General features: G+C 37.4%; 1 protein-coding gene across 4 annotated transcripts in view; it reads left to right on the top strand.

Annotated features, from left to right (window-relative positions):
• BRAF (B-Raf proto-oncogene, serine/threonine kinase) overlaps positions 1–18012 on the top strand; it is a 185939-nt gene that overhangs the window by 154005 nt on the left and 13922 nt on the right. For 2 of the 4 annotated variants that reach the window (XM_076006665.1, XM_012768022.3), the window contains 2 exons: positions 8726–8860; positions 13962–14115. In XM_076006665.1, coding sequence (XP_075862780.1) covers positions 8726–8860; positions 13962–14115 — 289 coding nt within the window. Of the gene's footprint in view, positions 1–1650; positions 1733–8725; positions 8861–13961; positions 14116–18012 lie in introns of those variants that run through there. The other 2 variants (XM_076006664.1, XM_012768024.3) reach the window with 2 other exon arrangements.

The following is an 18012-nucleotide window of genomic DNA, read 5'->3' as shown; positions in this document are numbered from 1 at the left end:
AATTCCTGATTTTTTAAAGATACAGCAATGGATATACCTCAGGTTTCTTGACCATAGCACTATAAGATGAATGACTCTGCTATTATAGCATCTGGACTTTATACCTTTTATTCTATCACAGATTATGCTATCAGAGCAGGTACTCAGTTATGGATTTCTTTATATCAAATTCTTTTAAAATTATTAAGGTTTCTTCATGTTTTTTAATTTTTAAAATTAGGTAAATGGAAAGAATATTACATCATGTTTTGATTTTTCTATAATTAGAATTCTAGTAGGAGGATAATTTTTTACATCTTTCCTTCCTAAGTTCCTTTTCTCTGTCCCTTACCTTCCAAAAGGTACCGATGTAATATCATGGAGCTCTTAGCCTTTTCTATCTCAGCCACATTAAACTCACTTAGGCTTTTAAAACTGGCCAAGAAAAGTGAGTTGTCTTTACTAAAAGTACCTTGAATAATACCTGAACATTTAAGTGTACATGTGTGTAGAGGGACAGAGAGAGATTACGGCAGTTAATCTTCATTAGAAAACAATAGTTGACCACATAAACTTCAATTAAAGAATCTTTAGACTTTATACTGGGATTTGCATCGGAATCACCTGGGAAATTTGTTTTAAAAAATGGAGATGCTGGAGCAGATTCTGACTCGTTAGGATGGGGTCCAAGCTACCTGCATTTCTTAGGTTTCCCAGGTGATTCTGATACATACCAAAGTTGAGAATCACCAGTCCAAAGAAATTTTTTAAAGTGTGATCTTTATATGTATTTCCTCATAACTTCCTAACCTAATGAAATGATGGTTTTTGTGTATAAATGTGTTGTGTCATTTAAGGGATATGTTTGTTTTGGTCAGTAGCTCAACTCTCAGTCTTTTTGGTAACATCTCTATATCTTTCTCTCTTCAGCTATCATGTGATATCAGAGGAGTAATCTAAGTTATCATGTATTTTGTGTATACTTATTGAATCACCATATGGCCCTTACCCAGCAGTGGTCTTGATTTGTGTTTTGAGGATGTTTTTAAATGGCTACATTTCTTCCCATTTCATCATGAAACTAAATTTTTAGTTGCTGTTGAACTTTCTAACTACTTCATAGCTTTAGAATGTTGAGTTTTGGCTTTGCGTGTTAAACAACATATGACTTCAGTTTTAATTATCTGATATTTTAAGCCTACATGAGACTTAGATTCAGGGTAGACCGAAATATTAGCTAAAGAACATAAGTGAGGCATTGCACTTACTGCACTTGTGTCAGATCTAGATCACTGAGATGATTGATTTGATAATGGCAGTCTGAGTAGCAAAATTGTCTCTAATTTGCGTGCTTCCTGTGCTCTGCCTTTTACAGTCTTATTAATTCGATGGTACAGCATAAAACCTGTGCCATGTTCACCTTTCCTGTGCATATTATTTGTCTGGAAAAATTACTAGGGATCTTTAGTTTAGTTGATTTATTATAGAGACTACAAGTTAATATAAATTTTAATGAACCTAAAATCTTGATGAAATCCATTTGTCAGTGAACAAGTTTATTTTAATACAATAATAAAAGTATAATTTAATACGGAAACAAGTATTATTATCTCCAAAATGTGGATAAAAGCATCCCAGAGTTCTGCACTCATCCACTTCTTGGCATTTTAGGTGCTTTGTCCTTCATGGGAGTATAATAAATGATGTGGCAAGGGCTTACTCTCCATGAGAGGAGTGAGTGACCAGCAGAAGGGTAAGGCCTTTACTAGTTAATTCTTTCTAGTAGTATAGTTAGATCCTTCTGGAATTTGCCAGTCTGAAATGAAGTTAAGTATTTGATGGAGAAGAAGGGTAAAAGAATGATATCCTCTTCTCACTACCCCTATTCTGTTTCATTACCCTTTAGTCTGCTTTCGCCAAATGATACTTTCCCTTTAACTCCACATTTTGAAAGGATGACTCTGATTATCCTCAATGAAATAATCCCAGGTATTGCTTCATCCATCCCCTTGATTTGATCTTTTCTTTTCTTTCTCTTACACTTTGATCTCCATGGCTCTCAGATTAAATTTCTGTTTAAGAATCCGAAAATATTCCTTACTATACCGTGTAGATACCATTCCCCTCTACACTCAACCCCATAGTCTGAGGTGGCAGGTTTTGACTGTAAATTAAAAGCAGGGCTCTGGTAAAGCAGTGTAATGTAATGGCAGGCCTTGGACTCAAGACCCTCATGACAGGGTCACCTTACTTCTCTATGTATCTTTTTTTTTTCAATTATAAAAATAAGATAATTAGACTGAAGAATTTCTTCTAGTTCTAAAAATCAGGTCTTTCCTAAAATAGATCTCTTAGCTCTTTGAAGGATGACCATCTCTATATTACTTCATGAAGTAGTATTCCCTTTTTACCTTAACTTACCCTAGTGTTGGAAGTTTGGGAAATCACTTTGTCATTTGTACCCCTCTTTATAATTCCAGTATTTTCCTCTCTAATCACCCTCTTCTTCCCTCTTTCACTGCAGCTTCTCTAAGTTGGGATTAATAATGTGCTTATTTAAGCTAGATATATTGACTATACCCTCATGGTTTTCCTTTCTTGGAGCAGAAGTGCTATGTCTTCTAAAAAGAAAATAATAGGTAACATATGTCTGTTATTATAAATGTATTCCAGTTATTATTGCTTCATAACCAACCACCCAGAATGTAGTAGCTTAAAACAAATTATTAATATGAATTTGCAGTTTGGGCTGCCCTCCCATGAGGAAGGTTCATATCTGTTTTACATGGTACTGACTGGAGTAGCTAGACATTGTGTTAAAACAGTCTTCTCCAACATGGCTCATTCACCTACCTGGCAAATTGGTGCTAGCTGTCAGCTAGAAGCTCAGTCATGGCCAAGGGTCAGGGGCCTCAGTTCTCCACATGGACCTTTCCATAAGGACATCTTCATAGGCTGCTTGGGTTTTCTCATAGCATAGTGTCTGGATTCTGAGCACAATATCTCAAGAAACAGGAAATACATACCAGTGTCTTATCAACAGGCAAATTATTTTAATAGAAAATGTTTTCAGTACCTGCTATATACAAAGCACTGTGGAATATAGAGGGATTCACAGATGAAGAGAACAAAGCACAGGCTCTGCTTGCAGCATGGTGACAGTTCTGTTGAGACAGTACTGGGGATGGTACTGAAAACGAGCAGACGTGTGCTGCAATAATGCTGAGGAGTGAATGAAGGGGGAAGTAGAGATGCCAGGAGTGCTGAGTGCAGATTGAAAATAAAAAGACCCAGAATTTCAAACTGAGGTATTGCCCTTATAGTGTATGTGCCACATGAATCTTCTATCCATGATTTATATCCAGGAAAGACTTTCCCTTTTCCCTTCTTGTTGTTTCTTCATTAGTCAGCCCCCAACCCACCGCAGCAGCTGTTTATTAAAGATCACTTGCTTTGTGCCTTGTACTAACTAAATTCTGTAGGTCATATAAAAATATGAGGGTTGTCTTCAATTTTTTCTCCTATTCCTCCTAAAAGAATTTTGAAAAGCTATATACCTCCTTATACATTTTTAAATTGGCATCTAAATATTTTTATCTTGCAAAGATAATTGCAAAGAATGTAATTTCCAGTGTATTCTATTAATATTTTTAAATAAGGTTACTATTAGCCCTCTTTAAAATGTATCCAATAAAACCTGAAAACCATGCTGATTTGATATTTACCATCACTCGTTTAAAAATTACAAAAACTGGCCGGGCGTGGTGGCTCATGCCTGTAATCCTAGCACTTTGAGAGGCGGAGGCAGGAGGATTGTTCAAGGTCAGGAGTTCAAAACCAGCCTGAGCAAGAGTGATACCCCGTCTTTACTAAACATAGAAATTAATTGAACAACTAAAAAAAAAAATATGTATATATATATATATATATACACATACACACACACATACACACACACACACACAAAAAAAAAAAAAAAAAAACCTAGCCGGGCATGGTGGCACATGCCTGTAAGTCCCAGCTACTTGGGAGGCTGAGGCATCAGGATCACTTGAGCCCAGGAGTTTGAGGTTGCTGTGAGCTAGGCTGATGCCATGGCACTCTACCCTGGGCAACAAAGTGAGACTCTGTCTCAAAAAAAAAAAGCTCTTTGTTAAGTTTTGGAAGTTTTATAGGGTTCCTTTTTTTCCCTTGAAATTACTTGTATTCTGTTTTCCCCACAGAATTTTGTCCTAATGTAAGATAGTTTTATGCTTTAAAGCCTTTTATTGATTACCGAAGTTACATCTCTGCAACAAAAGATGTTTTATAAATTTAAATTTAGAATTTTTAAAAATTTTTTATGACTTTGGACCCTGTCAATTTTTAAAATTCTAAATTATGTTATTGTTACAATTATTGATATATACCTAATTAAAAAGATAAGTTCTGAGATATAGAAACATAGAAGGTAGTCCCGGCGCGGTGGCTCACGCCTGTAATCCTAGCACTCTGGGAAGCCAAGGCGGGTGGATTGCTCGAGGTCAAGAGTTCGAAACCAGCCTGAGCAAGAGCAAGACCTCGTCTCTACTATAAATAGAAAGAAATTAATTAGCCAACTAATACATATAGAAAAAAAAATTAGCCAGGCATGGTGGCGCATGCCTGTAGTCCCAGCTACTCAGGAGGCTGAGGCAAGAGGATTGCTTGAGCCCAGGAATTTGAGGTTGCTGTGAGCTAGGCTGACGCCACGGCACTCACTCTAGCCTGGGCAACAAAGCGAGACTCTGTCTCAAAAAAAAAAAAAAAAAAAGAAACATAGAAGGTAAAATTTTATTGGAAATGTGTATCTTAATGAATGGCATGGGGCTTTTCTTTTCCCTTCAATTAATCTATGTATCTGAGGATAAATGAGGCTTTTTGGCTAGAACAAGCTAGGGCTCAGTATCAATCCTTTCATTGTTTTATATTTAGAGGCAAGTACTGAGAAATCTTACTCAAAAAAGAAGATGGGAAAGGCTAGAGTTTTGTTACAACCATATGCAGAGTTTAGTGGTGTCTAAGATCATCTTCATTCAGGTTCACTAAAAGGACTCATTGAAAACTCACTGACAGCTGTTCCAGACTCCCTGACAGCTATTATACTCACAATTATAGTTTATTAAAATGAAAGAATACAGATTAAAGTTAGCCAAGAGGCCGGGCGCGGTGGCTCTCGCCTGTAATCCTAGCACTCTGGGAGGCCAAGGCGGGTGGATTGCTCGAGGTCAGGAGTTCAAAACCAGCCTGAGCAAGAGCGAGACCCCGTCTCTACTATAAATAGAAAGAAATTAATTGGCCAACTAATACATATAGAAAAAATTAGCCGGGCATGGTGGCACATGCCTGTAGTCCCAGCTACCTGGGAGGCTGAGGCAGCAGGATCGCTTGAGCCCAGGAGTTTGAGGTTGCTGTGAGCTAGGCTGACGCCATGGCACTCACTCTAGCCTGGACAACAAAGTGAGACTCTGTCTCAAAAAAAAAAATAAAATAAAAAAAAGTTAGCCAAGAGAAATGGCAATGGGACAGAATCCAAGAGAGTTCCTGTGTGGAGCTTCCAGTTACCCTCTTCCAGTGAAGTTGTAGACAGTGCTAAATTCTTCCAATAGCAATGTGTGACAGTACACATAGACCCTTGCCAACCAGAGAAGCACACTTGAGCCTTGGAGTCTAGAGTTTTTATTAGAGCTAAATCATATAGATACAGTTGACCACCTGTGTGGCTAACCTAAGTTTCCAGCTCCTCCAGAGGTCAAGCTGATGCCACATGCCCCACAGCCTCCTGTATAAATCACATTGTTAGCATAGACCATCTGGCATGGCCCATGGCCTCCAGATAACAAACACTCTGATCAGGTAGGACATTTTTAAGGTCTTAGTGATTACCTCCCAGGAGCCAAGGAGGCCAGCCCTCTTTTTGGGCAAGGTTAATTCTTTACCACATACTGTATCACTCAGTTATTAGAACTCATATAATGTACCAAAAATTACATAGTAACTTGTCATTAAGATTTTTTTTAATGATCAGCTGACATTTTAATTAATTTTGAGGGGCCAGGCACAGTGGCCCACACATGTAATCCTAGCACTTTGGGAGGCAGAGATGGGAGGATTACTTGAGGCCAGGAATTCAAGATCAACTAATTTTGTTGAAAGCAAACAACTGGAGACCAACTGACTTGCAAAGGGATTTGTTACCCATTCATTAGAGCCCAGTTAGACACCAATATTTGGAAATCTCCCTTTGATGCCCCAGTGGTTTACTATAGTTAAGATTTCATATGGGTAAAAGGTGTGCCTTTTGTAAAGTGGGAGCAGGACAGTTACAGCAGGAGAGATGGGAAAGGAGGAGAAGCTTTACATCACCGCTTGAGCGATTCTCCAGCAAATCAGTTGTTTGAAGGGGTATATTGGTAAGTTGACGATGTAGAAATTAATTCCCTTAAAACTACCCTATCTATATGCCTCTGGTGAAATCTTCATGTAACTCCAGGGATACTTTACCCTGGTTTGCAAACCACAGGTATATGACATGGCTAATCAATTAGCGAATATTTATCATTCACCCTAATGAGTTGTTAAACATTGAAAGCCTTTCGTGTCCAGAAAAGGTTATGTTAAATACTGGAGGCAGAGTTGTTTATAGATTTTTTTAAAAGAAGATTGAAAAAAAAATACATATGAGTCACAGTCCCTGCTCTACAAATACCCATAGTCTCACTGGGGAACTTAGATAACATACATATTACAAAAAGATTAATAACCATTCAAGGCAGTAGATGATCATCACAGCTGGTGGTGGGAAGGAGGATACTTGTAGGTGTGAAAGGAAAAGTATGGTAAGCATGGTGAGCTTTCAGTTAGGCCTTGATTCCTCTGGATTTCAGATAGCTAGAGAATAGGGTTAGGGAGGGCATTGCAAGTTGAGGAAGAGCAGAGGTAATATAAAAGTGGTTAAGAGCAGATTTGTATTGGAATGATCTCTCTAAATCCTCTTTGTCACTTTTATATTAATAGCTCTATTATCTTGGGCAAGCTAATTTGTTGAAGCTTTGGATTCCTTATCTGTAAAATGGGATAAATACTGACCTACTAGAATTATTTTGAGCATTAAATTGGATGGCATCTACAATCCAAATGTCCCAAAGTTCTTTGGCCTTTCAGGGCTACTTTTTCCATTGATAGCCAAGTAAACATATCTGAATTGCTGGCCTATAAGACAATATAGGCAGTCCAGACCCTTTCTTTCAACTTTGAAGACCCCCTTGGAAGTGCTTTACATTCTCTTGGTTGTTGCTTGTCACCTGTTGCTCCAAGGTATTATTCCAGGTTACTCCTAGAATAATAAGACTGCTGTACTCCATTAAAATGATGATGTTAGGATTGCATGGCTTCAGAAACGGGCAGTGCAGAAGAAAACCATACTCCCCAGAATATCTCATTCCATCTTCCCAAGCTTTATCATTGTAACCTGTACCATAGAGACCATATTGCATTCAAAGCTTTACTAAAGTTTTTTGTTCATCGTTAAACAAGGGTCATTATAGCACCTAACAGGAAATAACATAAGGAAATTGACTGTTCCCAAAATTCATCAGTTCTACCCTGTAACAGGGATCTCTTCCTGGCTTCCTCCACCTTTGCCTCTAATCTGCCCGTATTGGACCTGTTCCCTCTCAGATCAAAACCTCCTCTCTCAGACCCTCTCTTTCCTGAGTCCCAAGATTCTGAACATCTGTCTCTGCTCACCCTCAAAAGAACCCAAAATTTAGAAAATTAAGAAATTAAAATAATATAAATCTCTGTACCCAGAGAAGACAGCCTTTTTACTTTATTAAACAGAAGATTTTAGCTCCTCTCCTCTGGAGGAGGCTCTGGTTCTCAGTTTTGTATGGCCAAATGCCCCATTAAAGTTTCTACAGGCCATGCGCGGTGGCTCACACCTATAATCCTAGCTCCCTGGGAGGCCGAGGCGGGCGGATCGTTTGAGTGCAAGAGTTCGAAACCAACCTGAGCGAGACCCCGTCTCTACTATAAATAGAAAGAAATTAATTGGCCAGCTAATATATATAGAAAAAACTAGCCGGGCATGGTGGCACATGCCTGTAGTCCCAGCTACTCGGGAGGCTGAGGCATCAGGATCACTTGAGCCTAGGAGTTTGAGGTTGCTGTGAGCTAGGCTGATGCCACGGCACTCACTCTAGCCTGGGCAACAAAGTGAGACTCAAATAGTGAGACAACAAAAGGGCTTAAAATGCAGATGCCAGAATGACTGCTAAAAAGGTTAACTTTTTTGGTTTCTGCTACACATAAGGACTTACTTACCATGATGTCCAACAACAAGAAATGCTCAATAAATTATTATTATTTTTTTAAGTAAAAAAGAGTCAGTATCAGCTCTGCTTTCTAAAGATTGCCCTGTCAGTAGGAAATGGACTGGATGAGGTGGGACTGGAAGCGCAGGAGCACTGGGAGCAGTTAGGAGATCTTTGCACAATTCCTGAGGGTCCTGTTGAGTTGAGTTGGGGGTCCTAAGGGTTGAGTTGCCAGCTCAGTAAGTGTGCACTCCTCACAGTCTATGATGTATAGAAATCCAAATACTAGTGTTTTATTTAAACTTTTTATTGACGTGTAATATATATATATATATATATATATATAGGAAAATACACATCATGAGTATACTTATCTATAAGGTTTATGATTTGCCTTTTTTTTCCTTCTCCAGATAATTTTTATGGTGGGACGAGGATACTTATCTCCAGATCTCAGTAAGGTACGGAGTAACTGTCCAAAAGCCATGAAGAGATTAATGGCAGAGTGCCTCAAAAAGAAAAGAGATGAAAGACCACTCTTTCCCCAAGTAAGAAAAATCTTCATTCTACCTAAAAGAATAAACTAACATTCAAAGGCAGATTTATGAGCACTTTTTTAGGCACATAGTTTGTATTTCATGAGTTTGGAGTCCATGTGCTGACTACAAACAAGCAAACACATGAAGATGATTTTGTAAAGGTTAAGCAGTGGTTCACCTGGAAATTTGGGGTCCCAATACAAAATATTCAGAAAGACTTTACATTTGTCTAGTAGTTCTCAAACTTATTGGTCTGTGAACTCTTTTCCACATTTAAAAATTATTGAAGACCACTTCCAAAGAACTTATGTTTATGTAAATAATAATTGCTATGTTAGAAATTAAAACTATGTTTTAAAAATATTTATGAATTTATTTAAACATAATAAAACTAACAAGTTAAATAACATTTAGATAAAATAATTATATTATCCAAAACAAAAAAAATAGTGAGAAGAGTTATATTATTTTACATTTTTTGCAAAAAAAGACAACTGGATTCTCTGCTTTTGTACTTATTTTGTTGCAATATGTCACATCACGTCACCTCTGAAAGCTCCACTTGTAAAATAATGACAGTAAAAAGGATAAATAATATCTCATTGTTATTTATGAAAATAGTTTTGACCTTGTGGACCCCTTAGACATCCACAGACCAAACTTCATGAACCACTGCTTTAATTCTTCTTAATGGTAAAATAAACATGCCAAGCTTCCCTTTAACTAGGTCTTTTTGAGGAGCATTTCCACGTAAGGCAAAAAGAAAAGGCAAGGCCGGGCGCTGTGGCTCACGCCTATAATCCTAGCTCTTGGGAGGCCGAGGCGGGCGGATTGCTCAAGGTCAGGAGTTCAAAACCAGCCTGAGCGAGACCCCGTCTCTACTATAAATAGAAAGAAATTAATTGGCCAACTGATATATATATATAAAAAATTAGCCGGGCATGGTGGCGCATGCCTGTAGTCCCAGCTACCCGGGAGGCTGAGGCAGAAGGATCACTCGAGCCCAGGAGTTTGAGGTTGCTGTGAGCTAGGCTGACGCCACGGCACTCACTCTAGCCCGGGCAACAAAGTGAGACTCTGTCTCAAAAAAAAAAAAAAAAAAAAGAAAAGGCAACTGTTGGCTCAGCCAGCCTTTCTCTCATTCTTGATAACTTTCTTTGCCTTTTATCTTTTCATGTTGTTAGGCAACAGCCCTTAAGTTAATAAGCCCTACAAAGAACTGAAACTAAGTGCCTCAACAAGCTTATAGTTTATCTATAGTAGATACTGTAATATAAATGCAGTGTTTTCTGAAGCTTAGGAAGTTCTTGATAGCACTATATAAATATGCCTTGATAAATCAGTAGTTTCAAGTGGGAAATTCTGACTTCCATAGTTACTCTCCCACCATAATTACTAAGATGTTCTTTTTTGTGAACCCTTATGCCTTTGACTATCCAGTCCTACTTGAGTTACTTAGAAGTTACTACTATAAGAATGAGATTCATTCATCCTTTATTTTTTATCTAAAACATTTTTTTATTTTTTTCTGAAGAAGTAAAGAAGATAAAATTTATGGCTTTGGGTTGTTTGGGGTTTTTTTCATTTGTTTTGTTTTTTAATTTAAGAGACAGGGTCTTGCTCTGTTGCCCAGGCTGAGTGCAATCGTAGCTCATTGCAGCGTTGAGCTCCTGGGGTTAAATGATCCTCCCATCTCAGCCTCCCAAATAGCTGGGACTACAGGCACTCACCACCATGCCTGGCTAATTTATTTGTTTATTTTTAGAGATGGGGTCTTGCTATGTTTCCTAGACTGGTCTTGAACTCCTGGCCTCAAGCAGTCTTCCTGCCTTGGGCTCCCATAGTGCAGGGATTACAGGCATGAGCCACTGCACCCAGTCAAATTGATGTTTTTAACAAGTCTCTTGGGGTTGCGTCAGAGAGGAATAGAGAGGCTAAATGTTGAGTGGATAGGTAAATGTTTTATATATTGGAATTCTCAGTTACTATTCCTTAGAGGAAGAGTTTTTGTTTTTTTGTTTTTTACTCAGAAAACCTCTGGTTTGAGACTATTCCAGTGAAAGGCCAGTGTTGTTGACCATGTCAGTATGACCTTGTACAGTATTCTCTTTCCACATCCCAGGTGCTAGGATTTTTTATTTGGCATGTTTGATTTATATAAATAATGCAAATTACATCCTTAGGTCCACTTTTTAAATGATATTAAAAGGAGCAAAATCTTCATACTTCTAAATATAACATTTCATTAATTGCATGGTATCAAAAATGAAATGCATATATGAATTTTTCAGATTATGTGAGGCTACCTCTTTTATGTACTATTGTTAAATTTTCATTACAAGATATCATTTCATACCATACTATTAATGTGGCACATAAGTTTTAAATAGCTAAAGATCTATATGTAAAAAACACAACTGTAAAATATGAGATTATTTTTATAGTCTTGAGGTAGGAAAGGCTTTGCTAAGACAAGAGACAAAATCCAGAAGTTATGAAGGAAAAGATTAGCAGATATTACTACACTAACATTTCTTAACTTTTATATAGTAAAAGTAACACTGAATGGCCGGGCGTGGTGGCTCACCCTATAATCCTAGCACTCTGTGAGGCCGAGGCGGGAGGATTGCTCAAGGTCAGGAGTTCAAAACCAGCCTGAGCAAGAGCGAGACCCCGTCTCTAATAAAAATACATAAACCAGCCTGAGCAAGACCCTGTCTCTACTAAAAATAGAAAGAAATTAATTGGACAATTAAAAATATATATACAAAAAAATTAGCCGGGCATAGTGGCACATGCCTGTAGTCCCAGCTACTTGGGAGGCTGAGACAGGAGGATCGCCTGAGCCCAGGAGTTTGAGGTTGCTGTGAGCTAGGCTGACGCCATGGCACTCACTCTAGCCTGGGCAACAAAGTGAGACTCTGTCTCAAAAAAAAAAAAAAAAAAAAATACAAAGAAATTAGCCGGGCATGGTGGCGCATGCCTATAGTCCCAGCTACTCGGGAGCCTGAGGCATCAGGATTGCTTGAGCCCAGGAATTTGAGGTTGCTGTGAGCTAGGCTGATGCCATGACACTCACTCTAGCCTGGGCAACAAAGTGAGACTCTGTCTCAAAAAAAAAAAAAAAACACTGAAAGATGAATGAAGAGAAAAATAATTGTAGCATACATAACAAAGAGTAAATATTTGTAGGATACAGAGGACTTCTACAAATCAAAAAGTGAAAGATAATCAATAGAAAATGGGCAAAAAGGATATGGACAGATGATTCACAAAAGAAATGCAAATGGTGAATGTACTTAGGAAATGGTGAAAAGATTTTAGTAGCAGTCAGTAAAAGGCAAAGTCATACAACAGGGAAATACATTTTAATTTTGCCTCTCAGATTGGCCATATCTAGCGCTGGAAACAGTGATGGGAGGAGAGGAAGAACATTCTTTGTAAATTTTAAAGTGTCAATGGGAATGTAAATTGGAAGGACTTGATCCATAAATTTAAAATACTCCAAAAAATCTGTTCTACAGAACCTACTTCCATAAGTATTCAAGTATGTATAAGAATGTTTGCTATGATAGGAAAAATCAGAGACTAAGGTAGCTCTGTATAGATGGCATGGATATTGATGAGGGAAAAGGAAAACAATGCAGAAAAAATATATGTAGTATGCTACCACTTTAAAAGGTGGCGTGATGGTCTCTGTTTTCATATGTGCATAGAAAAGGTCCAGAAGAAAGTATAAAATCTTAACAGTGGTTACCCCTGGAGGATGGGATTCAAGAGCCTTATACTTCTTACTTTATAAGTTTCTATATTATTTGAATTTTTATCACATGCTATGCTTGGAATTTAAAAATATTTGTAACATTGCTTGCTTCTCTGTCTTCTTATATTAATCATTATAAAGATTATAGTTTAACTTAAAAGTTTTGGTAGCTCAGGGCAATAACAAAAGTAATAATAAGGCCGGGCGCTGTGGCTCACGCCTGTAATCCTAGCTCTTGGGAGGCCGAGGCGGGCGGATTGCTCGAGGTCAGGAGTTCAAAACCAGCCTGAGCAAGAGCGAGACCCCGTCTCTACTATCAATAGAAAGAAATTAATTGGCCAACTGATATATATATAAAAAATTAGCCGGGCATGGTGGCTCATGCCTGTAGTCCCAGCTACCCGGGAGGCTGAGGCAGAAGGATCACTCGAGCCCAGGAGTTTGAGGTTGCTGTGAGCTAGGCTGACGCCACGGCACTCACTCTAGCCTGGGCAACAAAGCGAGACTCTGTCTCAAAAAAAAAAAAAATAAAAAATAAAAAAAGTAATAATAATGGCTACTAAAGTTTTACTGAGTACTACTTTCCATATGCCAGGCATTATGCTGGGCCCTTTAACATGTGTCATGATTATGAACATGCATTATCATGCTGTATGCCTTCAAGGGTCATACATAACCTGTTTCTTTGTACCTTAAAATATGTGAATTTGATGTTTTGTATATTGGTGCTATTTATACAGTTCTCTTGTCTTCAGCTCTTAGGTTGTCACCTGTCACTTCTTATGTGTGCCCCTAGCAGTCTGAGTTAGTGGGGTTCTGCTTTTAATTAGGTGTATATAAGACATTCCCATTGCTAAATTTCTTTAAAGGGTGAGTTGCTAAAAAAAAGATTTAAAAAAAAGGGTGAGTTGCTGATAGTTCTGTTTAAAGATGATCATATAGTGCTTTATTTATACTCCCATCTTCTTCCCAAAAGGGACATGCAGTCTGTGACAAATAGGTTATATAATTGGTTTTAAATTTTCATTATTTACTGTTTCAAGGCTGGCAAACGATCTAAAAATGTAAACAAAAGCTAAGTATGAGTTGCTTTCCCCATTCAATTTATAGAGATAAAAACTGTAGTAGTTTGGTAGTTTTGTTTTTTTTTTAAGAAAATATCAGTTTCTTTGTAAATATTTTTCTAAGTATTTATAATACTGAGAACTGTGTAAGATTTCAGGTGCTTTCTTGTAAAGTATGATGGGACTTTCAAAGATTTACACCACCCAGATTTTCATTCTTTCTGTTTTTTCTTTTTCTTTTTCTTTTTTTTTTTTTTTCTTCTGTTTCTTTTTGTTTTTGTAGATTCTCGCCTCTATTGAGCTGCTGGCCCGCTCATTGCCAAAAATTCACCGCAGTGCATCAGAACCCTCCTTGAATCGGGCTGGTTTCCAAACAGAGGATTTTAGTCTATATGCTTGTGCTTCTCCAAAAACACCCATCCAGGCAGGGGGATATGGTGCGTTTCCTGTCCACTGAAACAAATTAAATGATTAAGAAAGTACAGGAGAGTAGCAACAAAAGGGAAAAAATGAACCTATGTTTGCGTATATATTAAATTGAATAGAATATTCTTTTTTTTTAAGGTAAACCAAAGAACACTTGTGTGTTTAAGGACTAGATATAGTTTTTTCCCAATCTAAAATTCATACTTAACATTGGATTTTCAACATTGAAGGGTTGAAATACACAAACATTGCTAAAAGTGGCAGTGCCTCTTCTAGAGGCTTTACTTCCTGTTCCAAGTTTGTTTTGTTTACTTGGTTATTTTAATTATTAAACTTCAGTTTTCTCTTTCAGTTTTCTCATGCAACTTTTGTTATTAGCTGTCACATGTCCATTAGGAACTCCAGAGGAAAAATACTCCTGTGTGTGTTTGCAGGTGGGAAGTTGGCCTGAGTTAGATAAGGCAAACTGAACAGATCTAATTTAGGAAGTCACTAGAATTGTATAATCCTATTGTTATTCTCAACATTTTTTCTATAACTGTTTCTTTTTACTAAAACTTGGAAAATTAGGATATCCTTTATTTCCTTGAAACAGTAGACTGAATTTCTTTTTATAAATTGTGGGTATGAGTAACCAAAGATATTGCAGGGGAGTGGCACATTTGGCATGAGTAAAATGATTTAACTTTGGGATTTAGTGGGAAAATGTTATAAATTAGAGTTCATTTTAAATAATATTTCTTTATATATTAAGAATGTCTTCCATGTGCAGAAGTCAAATTTTCTTGAAAATGCATTTCTACCTTAACACACACACACACAAAACAACTTTATAGAATTCTGTGAGAACTTTCAGGTTTGTTTCTCTATTAGATAACTCTGGTTGCTAAACAACCAGGTAATAGATTTTTCAAAAGTTGTTATTACTTTACTTACCTGTCGTGGTACATATTTTAGCAATCACCTTATCATTGTATCTCATAAAATTTCTGTCTTTTACTCTTCGCTGAGCGAGATTCTGCTTATGATGAATGAATGCTGCTCTCTGTTTTGTATTCTATAGTGTGAAGTATTTATTAGCACTCTCTAACGCTTACACTCTGCTGTGTAGAAAATGACTGTTGGCTGAGCGTGGTGGCTCACGCCTGTAATCCTAGCACTCCGGGAGGCCAAGACAGGGTGGATCGTTTGAGCTCAGGAGTTCGAGACCAGCCTGAGCAAGAGCAAGACCCTATCTTTACTAAAAAAAGAAAGAAAATAGCTGGACAACTAAAAATATACACATACATATATATATAAATTAGCCAGGCATGGTGGCGCATGCCTGTAATGCCTGCTACTCGGGAGGCTGAGGCAGGAGGATCGCTTGAGCCCAGGAGTTCAAGGTTGCTGTGAGCTAGGATGATGCCATGGCACTCTAGCCTGGGCAACAGAATGAGACTCTGTCTCAAAAAAAAAAAAAAGAAAAACAAAATGACTGTAATGTGGCAGTCAGTGTATTCTTACTGCAATTCAAAGAGATCAAAAGTAAAAGCACAGCATTGTTTTGGTCCTAACAAAGATGCTGCCATCTCTACTTAATAGTCAGCCTGGGAACCAAAGCCAGCCTCTTAACTACATCTTCACTTACTCAATTTGGATTTGTCATGATTTTTAAATACAGCAACAATTCTTTTTCCAGGAAGCAGGCAGCATCTGCATTCTTCTTTGAAGTCAATAAAGAAGAAAATTGGGAAGACTTTTAAATTAGTTTTTAAGTACCACAGATACATTTTTGAAACATCTTCTTTATTTGAATAGTTAGATTTCATACAGGCAAACCACTTAGTAATAATTATGGCAAACCTTTGGCCCCTCATTTAGGGAACTTAAGATAAGTAATGCCGTTGTGATTTCAGAAATAATTGATTACTTTCAATTTTGGTAAGATAGTGAAAAAGAATATTTCTCATATTTAAAAAATGAGAATAAGAAAGGGATAAAAGAATGTAACATATTAGAATGTATCAAAATGTATGATTTCTGAATCCTCCAGTGATGCTAAAGATATGATTATTAGTAATTGTTAGATGAGGTTTTATTTATTCACAAATAAAATAGCAGGCATGTAGCTGACAAAGTTTTTATAAAATTGACTTTATCGAATGCTCAAAGAGTTTGGGCATTTTGAAGCACAAAGGTCAAAGGATCATTTTAGTGATACAGCTTTTTCTATAATTTCCCAGTATACCTGCCTCATTTTTATCTTCCTTTCATTGTTCACTTGTTTTCCCCTCAATATGCTGTCCTGCCTACTCCCCAGCTATCCAGCTATCTGCATTTGACTCCTTTCCTTTCTTTCTTTGTCTCCTTTGGCAGAGGGCATGGCTAAACTCTGTAGAGCTGCTCAGAAATGCATTGTGCTATCCATAGATACTAGAACTTGCTTCCATAGGATCACACAGTAATTCTACTCCCCCTTCCAAATTGAGCCCAGTTGGAAATGTTATTGAATGAACATAGAAAATATGACATGTCGGCTGGGCATAGTGGCTCACACCTCTAATCTCAGCACTTTGGGAGGCTGAGGTGGGAGGATCTCTTGAGCCCAGAAGTTTGAGACCAACCTGAGCCCAGAAGTTTGAGACCAACCTGGGCAACATAGTGAGATCGGTCTCTACAAAAAATTTAAAAATTAGGCATGTTGGCAGGCGCCCATTCCCCCAGCTAGTTAGGAGGCTGAAGCCAGGAGGATCACTTGAGCTCAGGAGTTGGAGAATACAGTGAGCTTATGATCATGCCACTGCACTCCAGCCTGGGTGACAGAGCAAAACCCCATCTCTAAACATATATTTTTAAAAAAAGAAAAAATAAGTGACAGATGACACATTTAGATAACATGGATCCAGAGAAGTGGGAAGTAGTAGAATTAAGTCAGTTTCCCTTTCTGGTTTTTTTGTTGATTTTTTTATACTGAATTTTAAATATATTCTCCAAATAAAGAAAATCGTGATTTTTAAAAACCAATTACCTTTTAGACTAGGTAATTGCAACAGAAGGACATTCATTCTCTTATGACTGCCGCTTTCCTAAAACCTGAGCCCTTATATATTTTTTTTATTAAAGTTGACTTCCTTCTTCAGGAGGCAAAAGCCTTATTATAAAATTTGTTTTACATTTTAAGTTTTACTAGTTAATCATGAGGAATAAGATTTGTCTTCTTGATTTTTAAATAGTTTAGGGATCACAGGGTTCAATCAAATGCTGTAGGTTTGTTTATTTTCAGGTATTACACTTGCCATTTAAATACTAAACCAACAGTTTAAATCATCCTCTCTAAAACTTCTTAACACACCAGCTTAAATGGCCTTTCTTTCTAGTGGGTCACTCTCAATTTAAGGAAATTATCTGGTTTTTTTTTTTATATTATGAAACAAGTACTTCATGACTAAAACATTTCATCAGTTATAGTCTTACTTGATTGAGAATTATTGAACATTTCGATAGCACTTTTTATTTTACTATATCTTATTTCTCCTGTGACTATTTCTCAAAAAATTTAAGAAGCCTAATATATGTATGCTAAAATGTTTCTCATTCTTTTGAAACTGCCTGAAAGGTCATCACAAAGTCAGAAAGGGACTTACTACAGTTAGTAGTTGTATTCAGAGTGGGAAAATAAATTATTAATTATTGACACTTTAAGGGCTCCTGGGTCTTGGAGCCAGCACCTAAGTTCCCATTCTGGCTCTGCCATTTTCTAGCTGTATGATCCCGGGCAAGTAACTTGACCACTCTAAAGCCCAGCTTGCTCATCTATGTAATAAATATAATAGCATCCACCTCAGAGGGTTATCATAAGGATCAGATGCAAATATGTCTAAGGTGTTCAGTGAGGTGCCTAGCATATGTCAGGCACCCAGACAGTC

Source organism: Microcebus murinus, chromosome 9, assembly GCF_040939455.1.
Source record: "Microcebus murinus isolate Inina chromosome 9, M.murinus_Inina_mat1.0, whole genome shotgun sequence".
Classification (NCBI taxonomy): Eukaryota; Metazoa; Chordata; class Mammalia; order Primates; family Cheirogaleidae; genus Microcebus; species Microcebus murinus.
The sequence above is the reverse complement of the archived record's forward strand: the minus strand, read 5'-3'. Positions and strand labels throughout refer to the sequence as shown.